Source organism: Oncorhynchus mykiss, chromosome 11 (assembly GCF_013265735.2).
Source record: "Oncorhynchus mykiss isolate Arlee chromosome 11, USDA_OmykA_1.1, whole genome shotgun sequence".
Lineage (NCBI taxonomy): Eukaryota > Metazoa > Chordata > Actinopteri > Salmoniformes > Salmonidae > Oncorhynchus > Oncorhynchus mykiss.
In genome coordinates, this window is record NC_048575.1 from 36000592 (window position 1) to 36023574 (window position 22983).

At 41.7% G+C, this 22983-nt stretch overlaps 3 protein-coding genes and 1 pseudogene across 4 annotated transcripts in view; 2 read left to right on the forward strand and 2 right to left on the reverse strand.

Moving 5' to 3' along the window:
* LOC110535626 (M-protein, striated muscle) overlaps positions 1 to 534 on the reverse strand; it is a 43848-nt gene extending 43314 nt beyond the window's left edge. The window contains exon 1 of one of the 2 annotated variants that reach the window (XM_036935359.1): positions 256 to 534. The gene's annotated coding sequence lies outside the window, so the exon portion shown is untranslated. The remainder of the gene's footprint in view (positions 1 to 255) is intronic. The other variant, XM_036935360.1, reaches the window with a different exon arrangement.
* Positions 535 to 5493: 4959 nt separating this feature from the next.
* On the forward strand, positions 5494 to 10926 carry mlrn (Myosin regulatory light chain 2, smooth muscle isoform). The gene is made up of 4 exons (NM_001160663.2): positions 5494 to 5546; positions 7893 to 8106; positions 8581 to 8742; positions 10417 to 10926. The coding sequence occupies exons 2-4, from the start codon at positions 7923 to 7925 to the stop codon at positions 10587 to 10589; spliced, it is 519 nt and encodes a 172-aa protein (NP_001154135.1). The 5' UTR covers positions 5494 to 5546; positions 7893 to 7922; the 3' UTR covers positions 10590 to 10926.
* A 1128-nt stretch (positions 10927 to 12054) lies between these two features.
* On the forward strand, positions 12055 to 19231 carry LOC110535012 (annotated as a pseudogene).
* Positions 18918 to 21964, reverse strand: LOC110535627 (charged multivesicular body protein 5). The gene is made up of 8 exons (XM_036935361.1): positions 21815 to 21964; positions 21156 to 21260; positions 20907 to 20953; positions 20653 to 20746; positions 20475 to 20546; positions 20159 to 20267; positions 19714 to 19829; positions 18918 to 19469 (listed from the first exon to the last, which is right to left on the reverse strand). The coding sequence occupies exons 1-8, from the start codon at positions 21881 to 21883 to the stop codon at positions 19419 to 19421; spliced, it is 663 nt and encodes a 220-aa protein (XP_036791256.1). The 5' UTR covers positions 21884 to 21964; the 3' UTR covers positions 18918 to 19418.
* Positions 21965 to 22983: the final 1019 nt, after the last annotated feature.

Genomic DNA, 22983 nt, shown 5'->3' on the forward strand with positions numbered 1-22983 from the left:
CACTGGTTCAGTAGTTGTTCAATCCAATAGGGCATGATTTTAATATGAGAAGAGCCTGTGAATCTGAAATTCCAAATTGCAGTGTGCGACTGAGGCTGGCATAGCACAGGATTCACATTGCAAACAATCACACCATCAAAATGCACACTAAACATAAAATACTCAACAACGAATTGTGAAAAAATGACCTCTGATTACTTCTATTTTGCTGATGATGCATAAATCGTATCAGATACTCGTATCGAGATAACTTACCTAGGCCCAAAAGCCACCAACTGCTGCAAGCAAAGGAAAAAGTGATCCAACTCCAGGTGTAAGTCAACGAAGCTTGATATCCAGGCAAAGCCGCAGGTAGGTGCGGTAGCAGAAGACAGGGCAGCCGTCTACACAACAAAAATAATATTGGCACTCTATGGAATAGCCAAACCGCAGTTACGTCCTTTTATGGCGTGGAGACCCGATAAATATAGACGAGTGCAGCGCGGATTGAAGCTATCGCAACTACAGGAAGAGAGCGGCAGACCCAACTTAGTTCCAGCGACGTTTGAATATGTTGGTCATTGACGAGTGCGACTATTTGCAACGCCAAAAAATGACTCTACCTACCTGTTGGCCTATATTTTAGACAAGGCCTACTGTACAAACAATGTGTAGCCTTTCATCATCAGTCAGTGTTACTGTATTTTTGACACCACTTATTGGAAAGAGTATAGCCTAACTCATCATCAGTGTCCCAATAATGGAATACTTTATACATTTGGTATTTAAATGGGTATTTCCTCTTACAGAAGGCCTTAGATGTATTAATGACTATCAGGGTTTTTGTCATTGTATCATATTCACATTTAGAAAGGTCACTTTAGGCCTCATACCTCAACATCTGGTTGCCTGGCAGCCCTATATACTACTCTGATCAATCTTATTGGGCTGACCCCATAACTTGGACTTTATCTTAAAAATGAATAAATGGTGTAATTTCCATCTCATATTGTGCCAATGTTCAATATCCTACACTTCACTAGCGGTTGTCTTGGCTGCTCACAATATCTAAGAGAGCTTCAGATGTGTCTGTGACTAACTATAGCCATGCTATTGTTGCCTGTGTCACATATAACAAATGCCAGTTAGCATTGTATGTGCTTGCATGAAAGAGAGAGAGCACATCCCCATGTTTTATCGTGTGGGTGGAGCCCTACTCCTTGCCTTTTGACCATGCATGTGAAACTGACAAATGTGACATCCTCTGAGTAGTGATTGAATATTAAGGCTCCTGCTTTGATCTAACTTTATTTTCGTTTCACATATTTTTTTGAACACACACAAGAATGGTGTATAGGAAAACAAGACAGGTATACAATTCTTATCTAAACATAAAAGAGCAGACAGGAATAACAATACCCAGAGTTCTACAAATAATACAAAACACAACATACAGAACAAGGACATGTAGAAATAAAGAGGGTAGATGTCACCCCCACACTTATTTCCCCCCCCCCCCCCCCCCCCCCACCCCAACTGCTCAAAGGTAGATTAAAATATCACAATTGAGAGTGCGTTAATAAGTACAATTTCACAGCGCCGACTCGTCCAAGTAGGAGAGGAAAGGCTGCCGGATTTGATCAAATGTTGATCATTTATTGTTCAGAATATATCTAAGGCTCCTGCTTTGTTATGAGGCGATGAATGATCTTACAGATTACACAAAACACTATAAAACCACTAGTCTGTGATTCTTTCTTTGCTTGATCAACTTTCCAAGACCGGTCATCCACTTTTAGCCTTTGCCTTATTCCTTGCATCACTATACACATGTCTTCGTAATGCTATTTCCAGAATACAGATCATGAATGCATTTTTTGGTATCTTCAGTAGTCCCTACTGATAGAGAGAGCATTGACCAATCAGACACCTATGGAGGTACATTTACCATAGAACATCATATTGAATCACATATCTCTATGGTACATACAACATAACAAAAGACCAGCTGTCTTTGTGTGACTGAATATCAAAGGAAATTGTGTTGCTTTTCAATAGGGTTTCAACTAAAACTACAGTAATTTAATCTAAAGATAACCCCCAATTACCTGACAGCATGGCAATCATAACTCATATGGAGGATATTTTCTTCAAAAGATTCTTCACTCTTCCATTTAAAGCTCAAGTGCCTTCCCAACCAGGAATGTGATACAATTGTGGGCTAATGACTTCATCCTATCACAACCTGCAGTAAATCATTGGGATGGTACTACTATGTTCTGTGTCCCAACTTTATTTAACTAGGCAAGTCAGTTAAGAACAAGTTCATATTTACAATGAAGGCCTACTCCAGCCAAACTCCGATGACACTGGGCCAATTGTGCACCGCCCTATGGGACTCCCAATCACAGCCAGATGTGATACAGCCTGGATTTAAACCAGGTACTATAGTGACACCTCTTGCACTGATATGCAGTGCCGTAGACTGCTGCACCACTCAGGAGCCCAAATGGCACCCCATTTCCTATATAGTGCACTACTATTGACCAGTGGGTAGGAGTGGGTGTGTTAGAACATGGAAAGTCAGAATGATTTAATGTGAAACTCCTACTGGAAGTTGATTGATTGTAATGATGAATGGAAACGTTGTTTTAGTCCCCCCTATGAGACTAGTACCCTCAAGTGGTTGAATATGGGCAGTGCAATATGAGGTCATGTTTCCAGGCAAGATTCTTTGATTTTGGTCAGACAGGAACAACACATTAAATTCACTAATCAATGACTTATTAATGAACTGAATCAAGTGTATTCATATTGGTTTAATGGTCTAGAAATGTACTATTATTTTACACATGTTAATGTTATTGTTTGTCTTCATGGATCCCAGGAATACTTGAAAAAATGTATTGTTGCTACTTGTTTAGACATAGCCTACAGCTTGGTTTTTTGCGAATGTGAAACCATGTTAAGCTCTCCTCACCATCCCAGTTTGGAGCAGCGACCCTCTGTCTCCTTTCAGTAAACATGAACACATTATGGTCTCAAGATGAGTTTGCCATTGCTCATTCCTGTCATTGTAGTGGTTCCCATCGGGTGAACTTGTTGATGAAGAAAGTGTTATACTGTTCAACAGACTAAGAACCATTCCAGCTCTCTTGGGAACAGGCAGAATGCATTGCTTTTTTCATTTAAAAGATGGTTATTGGATCATAGTAGTAAACTAGCAGTAGCTCATACCATGAACAACCAAACTTATAAGTAGTTAAATAGCAATATTATGGATAATTCTGGTCATCTCTGTATACCCGTCGCAAGAACCACTAGTTGATGCTTATTTATAAAACCCTCTTAGGCCTCACTCCCTGCTATCTGAGATATCTACTGCAGCCCTCATCTTCCACATGCAACACCCGTTCTGCCAGTCACATTCTGTTAAAGGTCCCCAAAGCACACACATCCCTGTGTCGCTCCTCTTTTCAGTTCACTACAGCTAGCGACTGGAACAAGCTGCAACGAACACTCAAACTGGACTGTTTTATCTCAATCTCTTCATTCAAAGACTCAATCATGGACACTCTTACTGACAGGTGTAGCTGCTTTGCGTGATGTATTGTTGTCTCTATCTTCTTGCCCTTTGTGCTGTTGTCTGTGCATAATAATGTTTGTACCATGTTTAGTGCAGCTATCATGTTGTGTTGCTACCATGTTGTTGTCATGTTGTGTTGTCATGTGTGCTGCCTTGCTATGTTGTTATCTTTAGGTCTCTCTTTATGTAGTGATGTGTGTTTTGTCCTATATTTATATAAACTCAGCAACAACAAAAAAATGTCCCATTTTCAGGACCCTGTTTTTCAAAGATAATTTGTAAAACTCCAAATAACTTCACAGATCTTCACTGTAAAGGGTTTAAACACTGTTTCCCATGCTTGTTCAATGAACCATAAACAACGAATGAACATGCACCTGTGGAACAGTCGTTAAGACACTAACAGCTTACAGACGGTAGGCAATTAAGGTCACAGTTATGAAAACTTAGGACACTAAAGAGGCCTTTTATTGACTCTGAAAAACACCAAGAGAAAGATGTCCAGGGTCCCTGCTCATCTGCGTGAACGTGCCTTAGGCATGCTGCAAGGAGGCATGAGGACTGCAGATGTGGCCAAGGAAATAAATTGCAATGTCCGTACTGTGAGACGCCTAAGACAGCGTTACACCGAGGCCTGTACTCTGGAGCGGGATCGATTTGTAGTGGAGGGTCCATCATGGTGGGGCGGTGTGTCACAGCGTCATCGGACTGAGCTTGTTGTCATTGCAGGCAATCTCAACGCTGTGCATTACAGGGAAGACATCCTCCTTCCTAATGTGGTACCCTTCCTGCAGGCTCATTCTGTCATGACCCTCTAGCATGACAATGCCACAAGCCATACTGCTTGTTCTGTGCGTGATTTCCTGCAAGACAGGAATGTCAGTGTTCTGCCATTGCCAGCGAAGAGCACGGATCTCAATCCCATTGAGCACGTCTGGGACCTGTTGGATCGGAGGGTGGCGTCTAGGGCCATTCCCCCCAGAAATGTCCAGGAACTTGCAGGTGCCTTGGTGGAAGAGTGGCGTAACAGCTCACAGCAAGAACGGGCAAATCTAGTGCAGTCCAAGAGGAGATGCACTGCAGTACAGAATGCAGCTGGTGTCCACACCAGATACTGACTGTTACTTTTGATTTTGACACCCCCTTTGTTCAGGGACACGTTATTCCATTTCTGTTAGTCACATGTCTGTGGAACTTCTTTTGTCTCAGTTGTTGAATCTTGTTATGTTCATACACATATTTACACATGTTAAGTTTGCTGAAAATAAACACAGTTGACAGTGAGAGGATGTTTCTTTTTTTGCTGAGTTTTTATATATATATTTATTAATCACAGCCCCCGTCCCTGCGGGAGGCCTTTTGCCTTTTGGTAGGCCATCATTGTAAATAAGAATTTGTTCTTAACTGACTTGCCAGGTGAAATAAAGGTACAAATAAATAAGTAATAATAATTATGTTTGCTGTTCCTTTGGCCTATGACAAGGGGGTGGGGCTCAACTAGTGTAGAAGTGTTGAAAATGGCTTAACTATAATCATTCTATTTTTGTATATGTTTTGTGAAATTCGAGTTTTAATATAATTAAAATCGTGTCACCAAAGCAACGTTATCTTACTCATGATTAGGCACAGGAAGATGCATTTATTTTCTCCGTATTTGGGCATATGTCAAGAATGTCTTTTGAGAAAACACCATTACCTCGTGGGGGTTTACCAAAGTAAAAATTTAATGATTTACCAGCATTTACATAAACTATGTATAGTCAAAGCTAAAAAAAACAACATTAAAGACATATCTAAATATATATTTTATTGTACGGTGCAAAATATAATTGAATACAAATAAAATGATTTAGACATTGTAAAGTCCTCCCCATATCCCGAAGTTGGTTTGGCCTGCATTTCCTGTGCGAAACCATTATTAGGAAGTTAGGGCGGTGGTTGAGAGAGAGGGCAGCCTGACTATCCAATTTTTCGCAATTAGGTAGGTCTTATATATGCTTATTTGAACGTAAGAAGTATTATTTCACTTGTTAATTTCATGCTACTTTTGAACTGCCAGTTATATAGCTTAAAATGTCGAAGCTACACGTGTGTTACTATCAATGTATGTGTTTTCTGGCTGATTTAGCTAGCGGGGTTAGCAAGCTAGCTATATTGGCTTGTTAGCTGCCAAAATTACAGTATTTCCTGCATGGGGAGAAATTAACATTTCGTTCTAACTAGCACATTTATCGTTTTAAATTACATAACAGACCGTACGGTAGCTGGGTAAGTATTATTATAACGACGCAAATGTGTACCAAAACCAAGTAACTAGCGTAGCGGACGTCCTGGGATTCGTAATGTTATCTCAACAATGTCGCTAACGTCACCAGTGTGTTACGACCCGCGTGAACAGTGAATCGGTGTTTGCCTTCAAAATAAAAGTTCCACATTGAAACTGATGCAAACGGATAAAAATTGTGGAATCGTGACACAATTGGACTTGCTCATACTACCTACCCAAGGTTGGCATGTTAAGTTCAACAAGCTACCGTTAGTTTGACCCCATAAAATAAAACCTGAAATCGCGCTGTGGGTGTATTTTAATTCAGAGTTGCATTGAGGTCATACTTTTATGCACTGTACAGTCTGTGTTGTGCACCTATGAAATGGGTCATCAGCCTACTAGGTGACACTCAAGGAACACAACTATAGAGTTTACGCACATGTTAGCGTCTTGGCTCTTATAGCCGGACATTGACTGTGGAATGCACATTGGTTGACTGAGCTTAATTTAGCTGATTTCAGTCCCACAAGAGTTAAGATGCAAATACTTGTGGAAACCCTACATAGTTCTGAGTAGGGTGATAACCAATTTCATGGGTGCACATAGGTTAGGGTGTACATCGCAATGTTGTTCCATACACATAAGCTGACTGGGGTACTTCAGGATTTCTGCAATGGGTCAGATTAACTTGTGGATTCCAATTTTATGTCGGTCCAGTATGAAGGAAGTTGGCATTGGCTCATGAAACTACCTCTTAACTAGTGTTAGCGCAATGACTGAAAGTCCATGGGTATCTGCTAGCATGACTTCCAGTGGCTGTTTCAGAGTCCGGCAATAAGAGCTAAGACGCTAATATTTGTGTAAAATCTACAAAGTTGTGTTCTGTCACTGGGTAGGCTGATACCCCATTTCATTGGAGAACAATTCATAGGTTAGTCTGTAGAGTGCTTATAAGTATGCCCCCAATGAAATTCTGTATTCAAATGCAGTGGGACTAGATCATGATTTCATTTTTGTCAAATTATAACTATCTATAACGTTCAAACCTTGTTTGGCGTTATCTAGTCCTATTGTGGCATGATCAGTTGTGGCTGTTTGCATCAGTTTCAATGGGTGTCTTTTATTTTGAAGGCTAACTGCAGATTCCAGTATTGTTGTTCATGCTAATGTTGTTCAGGACAAGTCCTAACGTCAGCTGTCTATCTGTAGCTTATTGCTCAGTCATTCCAAATTTGTGTAAATTGATATTTGTGCTTAATGTTAATTTCTACGATACTACTATCTACATTACTTTAGGTTGTGCAAGTATTAACAGCTGGCAGCAGTTTTTGGCCCCATATTTGACGTAGCCCTAACTTGGCATGAGATTTTTTTTCCCCTTAAGTTATTTCTCAAAATATTATATAGAATGTTAATGATGCCTAGACTGTCACTAGATTTCTCACCTACCCTCAATAGAAAAGGATATGTGGTCTTGGAAAGAACTTCAGCCTGAATTCAGTCCCCCTATCATTGTTCAACCTCAAATTAGGTCACTGAATCGGTTTTATCCAGCTGTGTTGCCATAATAGTGAATCAATGGCATGGACCACTGGCTCCCTTTTACTTGCTAGGAAGGGAGGCATATTCGAGGCAGGGGCCTTCTAACTCTTCGAATAAGACGGTGTTGAACTTGCCTGAAAAGGGAATTCTCACATCTGTATTTTTTCTTATCCTGTGCAAAGGGAACAGCTAGAAACAACCTTCACAGCAGTAGAACATTTCCATTTATAGCACAGTGAGGACACATCTCCGGGGAATAATTTGCGAGAGTCCGACTTAGATTAGCCCATAGCCACAAAGCTGGGCATGACTAGTCAAATCTTATTTTGGGTAATGACATGAGCCAGGTTCCCTGTTTGTTTTTGTAGACCCTTATGTATCCTCAAATGTTAATGTCCCTAGAATTGAACTTCATTGACATCACACTATTTATAAGTCTGATTGAAAGGGTAAGTCACTTTTTAGGATTTTACACATCTGGTGCTGTGTTCTTATTCAGGAATATTCTCTTTTCAGCCTCGCAGGTAAACACACAAAACAGCCAAAATGTCGAGCAAAAGGGCCAAGGGAAAGACCACCAAGAAGCGTCCCCAGCGCGCTACCAGCAATGTGTTCGCCATGTTCGACCAGTCTCAGATCCAGGAGTTCAAAGAGGCCTTCAACATGATCGACCAGAACCGCGACGGGTTTGTCGACAAGGAGGACCTGCATGACATGCTTGCCTCACTAGGTGTGTCTCTGAAGCCCTTAGCTGAGCTGAAATCTGTCCATGGTTTTCTCTTGAACATTGAGTGAATTAATGTGAAACTGAGGCACTGGATGATTTGTGATATCTCTTGAGTGTGCTTGTGTTGGACTCCCTTTTAAATGATTGCATATCTCTTTTGTTCAATGCTTAGCGTTAAACTTTGTATTGTTTGTGGACCCAGTCCGTCTTGCTGAAAGGGTTTAGGTTATGTGAGGTGATGCAGTATATTTACCCCCAGGCTAAGGTTGGGTTTGTCTCCCACCTGGTAAGTTGGTTTTAGAAGAGGCATTCCATTGAAACAGTCGTGCATTCACAAAGAACATGCATTTGTCCAATATTCCCTACTACCCTGTTACCATTGTTTTATAGGATTGAAACAATTTATGCTGATATTATTGTAAAACTAACAGGGAGTTGAATACAATCTGTTCTAATGTGGCACTGTTTGTTCTTTAGGGAAGAACCCGACTGATGACTACCTGGAGGCTATGATGACTGAAGCGCCTGGGCCCATCAACTTCACCATGTTCCTCACCATGTTTGGAGAGAAGCTCAACGGCACAGATCCTGAGGATGTCATCAGAAACGCTTTTGCCTGCTTCGACGAAGAAGGCACAGGTAAGCCTATAACAAATCATTGGGTTTTTCTTCAAGGAATTATTCCAAGTGGAAAGGAATTTTGTCAGTGTCGGCCTGTATTGATTCATACTGTTGTAGACTGATAATGGATGCTGTAGTTGTGTAGAGAACTTAAGTTATATTAGTCCTGGTCTATCGAAATGCTAAGTTGCAAGTTCCTTCTCGACAATGCAACAATGACAAGTAAATGGCAGTAGAATAAAGTGTAAGTTACACAGGAAGGTGCCATTTATAGTCCAATATTTTCACGTGTAGTGGGGGGCTAGTGTGTGAATTGAGCAGTATAATTGGTCTCGTGGCAGTTGTGGTGTGTAGCATGAGTGTGCGTGCTAAGGTGCAGAGAATCAGAGCAGGTGCTCAGGCCGGTTCAAGTGCTCAGCATTAGGCTTGTGGATAGAAGCTCGCTGAGCCTGTTGGTATCAGACGTCATTCTTAGATGCCATCTGCCTGACCGATAAGGGTGAGAATGTGTTTGTGGGGTTCTTGATGAAGATACAATTCCTGAGGAGTCTCTGTCTTAGCTGCATAGACTGGATTTTTGGGCTGTCCCAGTAACATCGGGTCCGGTGGGTAAACCATGACTCCCAGGGGTTTATTCCCAAAATGATTAAACCAGAGGTGTATACTATGAAGCAAGCTAGATTTACTCAGGATTTTATAAAGCTAGCCAGCTTCAGTTAGCTACACATTCCAGGTCAGTGTTCAGCCATACTACAATGGATGAGCAATATCCATTGTACTATGGCTGAAGCCTGACCTGAAATTCTTGTATTTCTAGCAGGCTTGTAATGAATTGCGGGTGCATGTTGCACATGGCTAGTCGAACACCAAACTCTTCATTGAGACAATGTTGAAACATAAATCCATGGGCCACTGTCATTTTAATTTGTGCTGATTTCAAAATGACAGACGGCTATGGTGTTAAATGGGCTTGTAGAATTGCTGTGTTTTTATTACTTAATGCTGTCTTTGGTGTGCTTTTTCCCACTCCTTTCGCTCCTATCTGTGGAACACGTTGTGGCCATAGACATATCTATAGATGGGTTTGGAACCTCCAACCCTGGCAATTTTAATAAAACTACCCATGGCTGCCAGTCTTGATTTGAATGGGAACTGCCATCGATGGGTTATGTCTATGGTTGGTTGGCTGTCAGTTATCCTTTCGCACATTTCTAAATACAATAGTGTGGAAAAACAGTTTGGAATGCAAATGCTGCCATTCAATGTGTAATGGGTATTTTAACATAAATATTTGTTTACTTTCAATTGTAAATACTTTATTTATTTATTTGTCATATAAATTTACTAGGCTAAAAGGTGAGGGCTCGGGTCCATGCTTACAAATACACATTGGGCATTTTTGTTTTATTCCTTTAGTATCCCTACCCCGAAATTTAATTTCAGAATATCACCCTTGAGCGGGCTGTGGATTGTAAATACAGAAATATGCTTCTGTCAACTTCGATAAAATGTCTTGGTTAATGTTATTGTTTCATATTGGGTTGGCCAGATGCTTGGCATTTAAAAATAAATGTTGATGGGTTGGTTGTGAGTCAACAAATTAATAACCCATGCATCACCACCCGATGGGAGTAAACATGACATGGGCATTTTCGCATACCTGTCTCACTGCATCACCCTGTCTGTCCTCAGGTGTCATCCAGGAGGAATACCTCAGAGAGCTGCTGACCACAATGGGTGACCGCTTCACAGACGAGGAGGTGGACGAGCTCTTCAGGGAGGCACCCATTGACAAAAAGAGCAACTTCAACTATGTGGAGTTCACACGCATCCTAAAACACGGAGCCAAGGACAAGGATGATTAAGGCCACAGCCATGCCAGTCGTATTATGGTTTCTCTCTGACCCCTCTACTCTTTTACCCCCAGCTAGACCATCTTGCTGCATGTCTCAGCTCTAATAAATCCATGTTTAGCAAGGTGAAACAATGGCTTTGACTGTATCTGAGGTCCCATTTCAATACTGACAGATTTGCACATCTGTATTGAGAATTGTAGCGGGTGATGGTGAATTTGCAAAACAATGTACTTGTCTGTGACGTGAAATGGAAAATGCAACTCTGGAAGCAAGCTCCTATGCTACTCAAATGGTCTGGTCTAGCTGAATTTTTACATTTTATAATAAATATAAGCTTTAAATAAATGACTATCAACTTGTATATTGCTCTGTTATTTACCCTATTTAAATCATGAATTAACTGTTGAAATAATATGCTATGTTTAGTAAGCTGATGATTCCCTTCCTCCTGTGCTGGTATGTTATTTCCCAACAAGGAATTTTCTCAGTCATTACCCTTTCCACCTAGCGTGTGTGGACGTGTCGAAGAGGGTTACAGTGACGGGTTAGTTTGAAATTCCTAGATAATACTAAAATCGGTTAACTTTATATACAGCCATCTTAAAGATGGCAACCACACATTTCAGAGGATTATCTAGGAAAAAGGATTGGCCAAAGATCCAAATTAAACTGCCTGTGTAAATGCAGCCTGGATGTTATCTAGATACTAAACTAATGTATCAGATCCTCGTCATCAGTTAATTTTTTAAAATTCCTAAAGATGCACATAGCAGCAGTCAATCTGGCACTGTTACAGCAAAGACCAAACCATACTGTAACATTTGCTTTATTAACAATCATTACTGCTTGCACTTAACTGTTTTGACAATTTTGTCATATTTAGTGACATTTACATTAACTTTCTCACACATATTCTAACTTCAGTGAGTGTTTAACTCTGGCGTTGTAGTGCCCCCTAGTGGCTTAGTGAAATGTTAAGTTAAAGGGGCCAATCACTACTGAGCACCTTCATTACAGAACCACGCTGGACCGGTGGCTAGATCTTACACGTGTTTTGCAGCATCACCTGTTAGATTATGGGTTGCACTGTAAAAGCTGACATTTGTATTAATTTTGTAACAGTATGGCTAGGTCATGGTATGTTTAGTCATATGTTGCTTGTGGTTTGATAACCACCAGCAAGCAAAGGTTAATTAACATCAAAATGAATGGGGCATTCCATGAACCTGTGTTTATGGAAAACACTTGACTCCAATATAAATATTTCACATCACCATAGTTTTTTACTGTAGTGATTCTGGTAACTAAACTAAAAGAGTTGCACACTATCTCCCAGTAATTTATTGGGTAAAAGAACAATGTTTTGGCCTCACTGTGCCTTCAGGGTGTTCTGGTAACTAACAGGGCTTTGAAGGTTCATCTTTTCTCATACTCATGCAGGTTGGAACCACCTGGTGAGTCCTGGAACAGAACCATGGCTTTAAAGGTGATCCAGAGGCTTCAGTTACTCGGGCAGACAAGGGCACACCTCAGTCCTCCAGGTGGGCTGGGTCGCATCTCCAGACTTCTGTGTGCTCTCGTAGGGGAGCCCCTGTGTGTGGCGTACCTTTGGACCTCGGCGGATCGCTGTATCCAGAGACCGCTGGCAGACTCAGTCAGCCAGCTTGTATGAGTTAGTCCACCATTGCCAAGGACTCTTTCTACGCCACTGGGTCAGTCGGCCAGCTGCACCGACCCACTGTCGCAGAAGAGAAAGCCTTCCTGGACCGCCTCGGCAGTTGCTCTTCCTCCAGACAGGTCCTGCACTCCTCTGCACTGTGGCGATCACGTCTGACACTATGGCAGCCTTGCACCGCGTGGCTGACCCAGAAGGACCCTTCAGTGTGCTGTGCTGCCAGCTAGAGTAGGCGTCTGAAGGAGACCGGGCTGGTTTCTGCCCTGCTGGCCTGCACATACCTCTACGTGGACCCCTGGAGCAGGCTGGCGGTGAGGCTGGTATCAGAGTGCCAGGAGCGGCTGGATGGGAGCCAGATGAGCGTGGGACAGCTGTGCACTTTTGGCCAGGCACTGTTGGCCCTGGAGGGCCCGGGCTGTGGGATGCTGGAGCAGGTACAGAGGCAGGAGCCAGGCCAGTGGAGCCTAGCAGAGCTCACTGCTGTATACTGACTGCTGCAGGCAGGAGTAGGAGAGGAGGGCAGCTACCAGGACCTCCTAAACGCTACGCACACTCCTTCTTGGTGGAGGTCATGGAGAGACACGTGCTTTAGATGGCTTTTACTTCCCACCCAGAGACAGTTACCAAGGTGATGCAGTACTCCTCAACCTGCTGCACTCCTACATCCTGGTAGAGAGGTTCCCTGTCAACTTTGTGTCCAAGGTCTTCAACCTCTACTTCCTCCAGAAATTACAAGGTACTCTCATTGATAAGCCCACAGGGCAATTCCACTGTAACGGAATTATGCTGAGACTCACTTTAAAATGTATACCAAACAAAAACCACTGATTTCAAAGTTTAACAAACAATACTACTTTACGCACAATGACTACTTTGAACAATTTACACATTAAATGAAATAAAAAAATATTTAAAGTTTGATAACATAATTACGGTAAAATCAATTTTATTCTGTTACCAAACTTTGTATCTGCACAGTTCTTCCTGTAAATGTGTTTGTGTAAAAATGTCTGGAAATTGATAAAAGCTAGTCATTGTGCATAGTTATAGGGTTTGTTAAACATTGAAAGAAATGTTTTTGTTTGGTATGTTTTTTTGTGTTGTACCCTTTTTCTCCCAATTTCAATTACAATCTTGTCTCGTTGCTGCAACTCCTCATTGGGCTGGGGGAGAGGCAAAAGTCGAGTCATGCGTGCTCCAAAACATGACCCGTCAAACCGCACTCCTTAACACCCGCTTAACCCGGGATTTCACTTATATCATAATTTGCATAATTCCAGCAGATCAGAAGTTTACATACACTAAGTTGACTGTGCCTTTAAACAGCTTGGAAAATTCCAGAACATTATAATGGCTTTAGAAGCTTCTGATAGGCTAATTGACATAATTTGAGTCAATTGAAGGTGTACCTGTGGATGTATTTCAAGGCCTACCTTTTTGCTTGACATCATGGGAAAATCAAAAGAAATCAGCCAAGACCTCAGAAAAAAATTGTAGACCACCACAAGTCTGGTTCATCCTTGGGAGCAATTTCCAAATGCCTGAATGTACCACGTTCATCTGTACAAACAATAGTGTGTAAGTATAAACACCATGGGAACACGCAGCTGTCATACCTCTCAGGAAGGAGATGCGTTCTGTCTCCTAGAGATGATTGTACTTTGGTGCGAAAAGTCCTATATCGACATAACCTGAAAGGCCACTCAGCAAGGAAGAAGCCACAAAGATCGTACTTTTTTGGAGAAGGGTCCTCTGGTCTGATGAAACAAAAATAGAACTGTTTGGCCATAATGACCATTGTTATGTTTGGAGGAAAAAGGGGGAGGCTTGCAAGTCGAAGAACACCATTCCAACCATGAAGCACGGGGGTGGCAGCATCATGTTGTGTGGGTGCTTTGCTGCAGGAAGGACTGGTGCACTTCACATCATGAGGGAGGAAAATTATGTGGATATATTGAAGCAACATCTCAAGACATCAGTCAAGAAGTTAAAGCTTGATCGCAAATGGGTCTTCCAAATGGACAGTTGTGGCAAAATGGCGTAAGGACAACAAAGTCAAGGTATTGAAGTGGCCATCACAAAGTCCTGACCTCAATCCTATAGAAAATTTGTGGGCAGAACTGAAAAAGCGTGTGCAAGCAAGGAGGCTTACATACCTGACTCAGTTACACCAGCTCTGTCAGGAGGAATGGGCCAAAATTCACCCAACTTATTGTGGGAAGCTTGTGGAAGGCTACCCGAAACATTTATCCAAGTTAAACAATTTAAAGGCAATGCCACCAAATACTAATTGAGTGTATGTAACCTTCTGACCCACTGGGAATGTGATGAAAGAAATAAAAGCTGAAAGAAATAATTATCTCTACTATTATTCTGACATTTCACATTCTTAAAATAAAGTGGTGATCCTAACTGACCTAAGACGGGGAATGTTTACTAGGGTTAAATGTCAGGAATTGTGAAAAACTGAGTTTAAATGTATTTGGCTAAGGTGTATGTAAACCTCCGACTTCAACTGTATATGATAGCATTGCCACTTCTGCTCAACTGCAGTGTTGCAATCCTAGCTCACTATCCTCTGATTCACCTTTAACACCCTGTATTAACCCCAGGGTCCAAGGCTCCTTCCTATGTACCGTGTCAAGTTTTTCCTCACTCCTGGTCGGTCTCTGGAGATGCCGGTTGACGGACACCTCTACAACTATGTGAAAACTGGACTAGTGGATCTACTAGGGGCCCGTGCTTACTTCACTTCCAGAGTTCTCACTCCATACTGCTACACACTAGGTAATGCAGACAGCACATTTTAAGATACAACACATGTAACCTTTAATTCTATGCTTCAGACAATGTTATGGTTATACCTATACTGAAAATAAAGGTGCAAAGACAAATCCGGCCCCTATGTTTGTTTCAGATGTGGAAATAAAGCTGGATGAGGATGGATATGTATTGCCTGCCAGTGACATCGACGATATCTTCAAGAGGTAAAAACAATGTATTTTTCCACATTTTGTTACATTACAGCCTTACTCTAAAATGTATTCGTTTTTTTCCTTTATCAATCTACACTCAATATCCCATAATGACAAAGCAGTAAATTGTTGAAGCACCTTTGGCAGCCTCAAGTTTTCTTGGGTATGATGCTACAAGCTTGGCAGACCTATATTTGGGGAGTTTCTCCCATTCTTCACTGCAGATCCTCTCAAGCTCTGTCAGGTTGGATGGGGAGAGTCGCTGCACAGCTATTTTCAGGTCTCTCCAGAGATGTTCAATCGGGTTAAAGTCCGGGCTCTGGCTGGGCCACTCAAGGACATTCAGAGACTTGTCCTGAAGCCACTCCTGCGTTGTCTTGGCTGTGTGCTTAGGGTCATTGTCCTGTTGGAAGGTGAACCTTCACCCTAGTCTGAGGTTCTGGAGCAGGTTTTCATCAAGGATCTCTCTGTACTTTGCTTCGTTCATCTTTGCCTCGATCCTGACTAGTCTCCCAGTCCATGCCGCTGAAAAACATCCCCACTGCATGATGCTGCCACAACCATGCTTCACCATGGTTGTGGCATCAGACCAAAGAATCTTGTTTCTGATGGTCTGAGAGTCTTTAGGTACCTTTTGGATAACTCCAAGTGGGCTGTCATGTGCCTTTTACTGAGGAGTGGCTTCCGTCTGGCCACTCTACCATAAAGGCCTGATTGGTGGTGCTACAGGGATGTTTGTCCTTCTGGAAGGTTCTTCCATCTCCACAGAGGAACTCTGGAGCTCTGTCAGTGTGACCATTGGGTTCTTGGTCACCTCCCTGACCAAGGCTCTTCTCCCCCGATTGCTCAGTTTGGCCGGGCGGCCAGCTCTAGGAAGAGTCTTGGTGGTTCCAAACTTCTTCCATTTAAGAATGATTGATGCCACGGTGGTTTTGGGGACCTTCCAATGCTGCAGAAATGTTTTGGTTCCCTTCCCTAGATCTGTGCCTCAACACAATCCTGTCTCGGAGCTCTAGGACAATTCCTTCGACCTCATGGCTTGGTTATTGCCGCAGATGGACTCCAATTGAGTTGTAGAAACATTTCAAGGATGATCAATGGAAAGAGGATGCACCTGAGCTCAATTTCAAGTCTCATAGCAAAGGGTCTGAATACTTGTGTGAATAAGGTACAGTGCCTTGTGAAAGTATTCGGCCCCCTTGAACTTTAAGACCTTTTGCCACATTTCAGGCTTCAAACATAAAGATATAAAACTGTATTTTTTTGTGAAGAATCAACAACAAGTGGGACACAATCATGAAGTGGAACGACATTTATTGGATATTTCAAACTTTTTTAACAAATCAAAAACTTAAAAATTGGGCGTGCAAAACTTTTCAGCCCCCTTAAGTTAATACTTTGTAGCGCCATCTTTTGCTGCGATTACAGCTGTAAGTCGCTTGGGGTATGTCTCTATCAGTTTTGCACATCGAGAGACTGACATTTTTTCCCATTCCTCCTTGCAAAACAGCTCGAGCTCAGTGAGGTTGGATGGAGAGCATTTGTGAACAGCAGTTTTCAGTTCTTTCCACAGATTCTCGATTGGATTCAGGTCTGGACTTTGACTTGGCCATTCTAACACCTGGATATGTTTATTTTTGAACCATTCCATTGTAGATTTTGCTTTATGTTTTGGATCATTGTCTTGTTGGAAGACAAATCTCCGTCCCAGTCTCAGGTCTTTTGCAGACTCCATCAGGTTTTCTTCCAGAATGGTCCTGTATTTGGCTCCATCCATCTTCCCATCAATTTTAACCATCTTCCCTGTCCCTGCTGAAGAAAAGCAGGCCCAAACCATGATGCTGCCACCACCATGTTTGACAGTGGGGATGGTGTGTTCAGGGTGATGAGCTGTGTTGCTTTTACGCCAAACATAACATTTTGCATTGTTGCCGAAAAGTTCAATTTTGGTTTCATCTGACCAGAGCACCTTCTTCCACATGTTTGGTGTGTCTCCCAGGTGGCTTGTGGCAAACTTTAAACGACACTTTTTATGGATATCTTTAAGAAATGGCTTTCTTCTTGCCACTCTTCCATAAAGGCCAGATTTGTGCAATATACGACTGATTGTTGTCCTATGGACAGAGTCTCCCACCTCAGCTGTAGATCTCTGCAGTTCATCCAGAGTGATCATGGGCCTCTTGGCTGCATCTCTGATCAGTCTTCTCCTTGTATGAGCTGAAAGTTTAGAGGGACGGCCAGGTCTTGGTAGATTTGCAGTGGTCTGATACTCCTTCCATTTCAATATTATCGCTAGCACAGTGCTCCTTGGGATGTTTAAAGCTTGGGAAATCTTTTTGTATCCAAATCCGGCTTTAAACTTCTTCACAACATTATCTCGGACCTGCCTGGTTTGTTCCTTGTTCTTCATGATGCTCTCTGCGCTTTTAACGGACCTCTGAGACTATCACAGTGCAGGTGCATTTATACGGAGACTTGATTACACACAGGTGGATTGTATTTATCATCATTAGTCATTTAGGTCCACATTGGATCATTCAGAGATCCTCACTGAACTTCTGGAGAGAGTTTGCTGCACTGAAAGTAAAGGGGCTGAATAATTTTGCACGCCCAATTTTTCAGTTTTTGATTTGTTAAAAAAGTTTGAGATATCCAATAAATGTCGTTCCACTTCATGATTGTGTCCCACTTGTTGTTGATTCTTCACAAAAAAATACAGTTTTATATCTTTATGTTTGAAGCCTGAAATGTGGCAAAAGGTCGCAAAGTTCAAGGGGGCCGAATACTTTCGCAAGGCACTGTATATTTTTTTTATATTTGCAAAGAAATCTGAACGTGTTTTTACTTTGTCATTATGGGGTACTGTGTGTAGATTGATGAGAAAATAATTTCATCCATTTTAGAAGAAGGCTGTAACGTAACAAAATGTGGAAAAGTCAAGGGGCCTGAATACTTTCCGAATGCACTATAGGTGATACAATTGTTCTACTATAGCTATTTTATTCAGGCCCATGCGCTCTGTTATTTTGTTGTGTCCTTACAGGATAGCCACAAGAGGTTTACTGTGAACACAAGACAGTTGCTGGGAAAAGAGGCCATGAGGCTTCTGGGATATGAAGTTGTTCAGGTCAGAAATGCATGCTGCAACCCTCAATACCCCATTTCACTGATGATTTGATCTTTTTGAGTGTTCTGTCTGCTGTAAATTCTGATTTCAGCCCCTTTGCTCGTGTTCTGCCTGTCTCTATGCATCTACTCTTTCAAAAAAGACCATGTCTGTATTCATTTGGATCTACTCTTTGCTCTCAGTGCTCCATCTGTAACTAATAGAAGTCTGTTTTTGTAGATTTCTTACTATGAATTTGAGAAGCTTCGGAACAAGACAGAGGTTGTTGAACATCTTCACAAGAATATCTTTCCCCTCAGCTACAGGTTCAAAGAAGGCCTTTGTTGCTGTCATACAACTATAACACTGTGCGCTATACAGTTTGGGCACTGTTTTTCTCATCTCAAAGTGCCACATTGTCCAACATTTCTACCTGAAGAGAAAGCAGAAAGTCAAGAAATCATGTATTTATAGCTTTTGAGTAATTGTAATTCTACACACTACTAGTGTTCTATTGTATAGTGAAATTACTTATTTAGTCTTCTCTATAATCCACCATGATGGACCACCACAATTTGAAATATATAATACATGTATATTTATTGGTAGTTGGCAATACAGTGCTGCAGTAGAAAGTTAGAACATCTAAATACCAAGAATCACCTTGGAGGGGGAAAAAAGTACATGTGTTCATACAAAGAACAATAATTTTGAACATAGCCAAGCATCACTATCAATTTTTGATTTATATTTTTGACATTATCAGTTATTCAATCAAGGTAACCTAATTAAGGCAAGTTGTTTTTCTCTGTCCACCACCATGCAATGCATGTCAGTCGGATATACACTGAGTATACAAAGCAGCCTCTTTCATGGTGAATCCAGGGAGGAGACAGGTTGAAGAATGATTTATTTTGGGGGGGGGGGGGGATTGGGTATGTGGAGGGGGCACGCAATTCAATATTAGGAAGGTGTTCCTAATATTTGGTATACTCAGTGTATATGTTGTAAAAAGGCTATACATTAAAAACAAACAACAACAAAAAAGAGTTGGGAGTGTTGCCATTGGTTTCTGCCTGCTATTATGTAGCAGGGATCTGTGGCAGGCCAAATTCATCCACCAGAACTCCATCCTGTAAAACAGACAAATGACAATTTTGTAGGAAACTCCAGTTATATCTAAATGGGTGCAGAATGTGTCTTCATCCAATGTAATGTCCTAAAAACAAAAATGAACCCTTCGAACAATGCATCCGTCTTCTGTATTGACGAAACAGTGTCAGTTGTGATTGATTTTTAACACAATGCCCCAGTGAATTATTCAAGACTAAACTGGGTAAACATGAATACAGTGGTCAGAGAGAGAGAGAGATTTACCCGGTTTGGTGCCCTGTCACTGGGTATTCCCTCTGGGATGGAGGGGGCAGTGCTGGCCTCATCCAGGTAGGAGCTGTCATCATCAAGCAGGAGCTCATCTCCCAGGGCATCCAGCTCTGGGATCACACGCACACAGCCATTGATGCGCAGTTATTACATGCAGTCTATTGACATAAGGACTGCACTGACTGCTGTTGTATCACTGTGCTGAAGTAAACAGCACTTTACCTTGGCCAGGTTGCAGTTGTAAATGAGAACTTGTTCTCAACTAGCCTACCTGGTTAAATAAAAGGCAAAATAAAATAAAAAACAAAACTCTAGTGCGGTGGGAAATGATGAAATATTGACCTACAGCAATGTTCTAATATAGACCTATCCTGTACTGGAGCAACACCAACCGTGTACTGTCTCCCTTGTGGCTGTGTCATACTCTTACAGCACTGACCTGCTTCCAGGTCATCATCATCGATCTCTGGCGTCCCGTAGCTTCTGCTCATCGCCTCCTGCACCTCGTTGGCGTCCTCCATCATGTCCTCCAGCTGGTCTTGGAGATCCTGCATCAGGAAAACATGGAACTCTTAACCCAAACATCTCTCAATCACAATAGGCCATTCACGTTACCTGGATGAATTATGACCCCGATCAGATGGCTGAAATATGTTGAGTCTTTCAAGACAAGAGTCTGTAGTAAAACTACTGCACTTCTACGTTAGACCACCAAAAGGTGTTGTAGTGTATCAGGAATCGAAAAAGACAAATACCTCAATCTGATCGATCTTCACGTTCTTGTAGGCCGCCTTCATCTCTTTGGCTCCAATTTTCATGGCATCAACCTATAATGCAAAATCTGAGATTTTTAACCCAGAGAACAGCCTGGCATAACAACTACAGTAAATTGTGACTAGGTGCTACAATCAGTACATTACTGTGGCCCCTTACTGTTGTTTTTGTGTCTTTGAGAGTTTGGATTGTGTAGTTAGCCTGTTCCATGTTGAAAGACTGCTGTGTGAGGTTGTCTCTCTGGCCCTCGTACCTGAAAAACAAGATTGAAATGATCAATACAGATGTTTTTATGCGCTCATATCATGACGGTTTACTGCTACTTGATGTGGTTCATGAGGTTAATGTGATATGTGTCCTGATTGATTTGAGGTTATTGGTGCGTTGACAGACTCCCTTCATAAGTTACTCACATTCTTTTCTGCTTCAGTACCCTCATCGCCTTCTGCTTGACCATGTTCTGATGAAAACATTAACAGGAAACAATTCACGTGACATCAGACCTAGCTAGATACTGCTGAGAACAAGTGGGGCCATACTTCTGTATTGTTTTGTTCAAGAACAGCATTAGCCTACACGTGTAATAGAATGACTTAGGTAAACATATCTGTCTACTATCACAGCTCATCATCTGCTTCACTCAGGGTAGGGTTAAATCTTACTTTTGAAGGGCCATCTCTCATCTTCTTCATCTGATCCTTGTACTTGACCAGTTCAACATCTAGTCTGGCAATCTTCTTGTCAATAGATTCCGCTCGCGAGTCAACCTTATTAAGAGAGAAAGAACGGGCACAAGTTAACCATGTAGACTGTTTTCATATTTCAATGATCTTGTAAGAGTCAAATATTTGTATGTTGGTAACAGAAAAAGTTATTTGAATACATGTATTGGTAATTATAAAGATTTTTTTTATTTTTTTAAACAATGTTATATTTTCCTTCAATCAATTTTTATTGTCAATAGCACTAGCTTAACACCTGATTTGGTCAAACATAAAACTTTTTTACCGTACATTAGAAACCAGCATCACCCTACTGAACTCCCTATTGACGATTGGTCATCTAGCTAATTAGCTAGCTAAGTCACTTGGACACTAAAAAACGCTAATGTTAAAACGCTAATCAAACTAACTTTCACGATAACATTAAGTAGCTAAAGAGTATTTTATGAGCTATAGGTCTTCAATGGGCTGTCACAACTTTCTCCCATTGTTGCTAGAACAATCAGCTGCCATTCAGTTAGTTAGCTAGCTAGCCAGCAAGCCAACTTATTTTGTTTGTCATTGACACTACTCTGTAAGTTATTTCCATATATACTTACATTCCCTATGCAGTCTGTGAGATTTGGTGGTGGTCCCTTCGGTTTTCCTCGGCCGAAAATTCGGTTCATTTTGAAATAAATATCCAATAACTCAAAACAACAAAGAATCTACCTGAACGTCAGGGAAAATAAAGCAAACCCGGAAGCAACATAGAGCTGACGTCACATACTTCTTCTTCGAATTGGTTTCACAGCGGTTGGCATCCAATAAATGTTGCATTTCTGCCACCTACGAAACTGGTGTATAACGCCCTTATACTGCAGCATACGACAATTTATGCACTACTCTAACACTGGAAACCTAAACCTGCCTCTCTCGAACCGGACATTTCTGATTCCCAGCCCCATGGGCACCCCTACAATAGGCTGGACACATGAGATTTTTAACAACGCTTTTTTTTCTGATAAAAACGAGTTTATTGCACGCCCATTTTTCGCCTGGGAACACGTTATTGTGACCCACAGCTTTATCGATGGCTGGCGCAAAGCCATCAAACATTTTATGGTCATGGTTAAACATGTTTTTTTCAGAAAAAGGTGTAAACCTGAATGTCCCTGTTCTCCCGAATACATTTTTAAATTAAGACCGAGGTTTTTTACGATTTGTTGTTTATAAATGGCTGCTGGATAATTTGATATGCACCGAAATATGTTTGTTCGTAGGCATCAAATTGAGCGAATGCTGCGCAGGTTCACTGAGTTGCAAACCAAATGGACAGGTCCAGTTCCTTGATCTGTAGATCTGACGTAGTTGCTACCTAGCAAATGTCACGAATGAGTTATGTAGTACCCACAGAAGGCCACAGGGCGGAGCAAGAGCGCTATAAACCCATACTGTTTTTTTTTTTACCTTAACCCCTAGCCCTAGGTATAACCTATTTTAGCCCTAACCCTGAATCCCAACCCTGACTTGTAACACAATGTAACAACAGTATTGCTTCAGTCCCTCTCCTCGCCCCAACCTGGGCCTGAACCAGGGATCCTCTGCACACAGACAACAGTCACCAGTCACCCTCGAAGCATACCCATCTCGCCACAAAAGCTGCGGCCCTTGCAGAGCAAGGGGAACAACTACTTCAAGGTCTCAGAGCGAGTGACGTCACAGATTGAAACGCTATTATAGCGCTGCACCACCGCCATTTCACATCGGTTACATATAGCTGTAATGG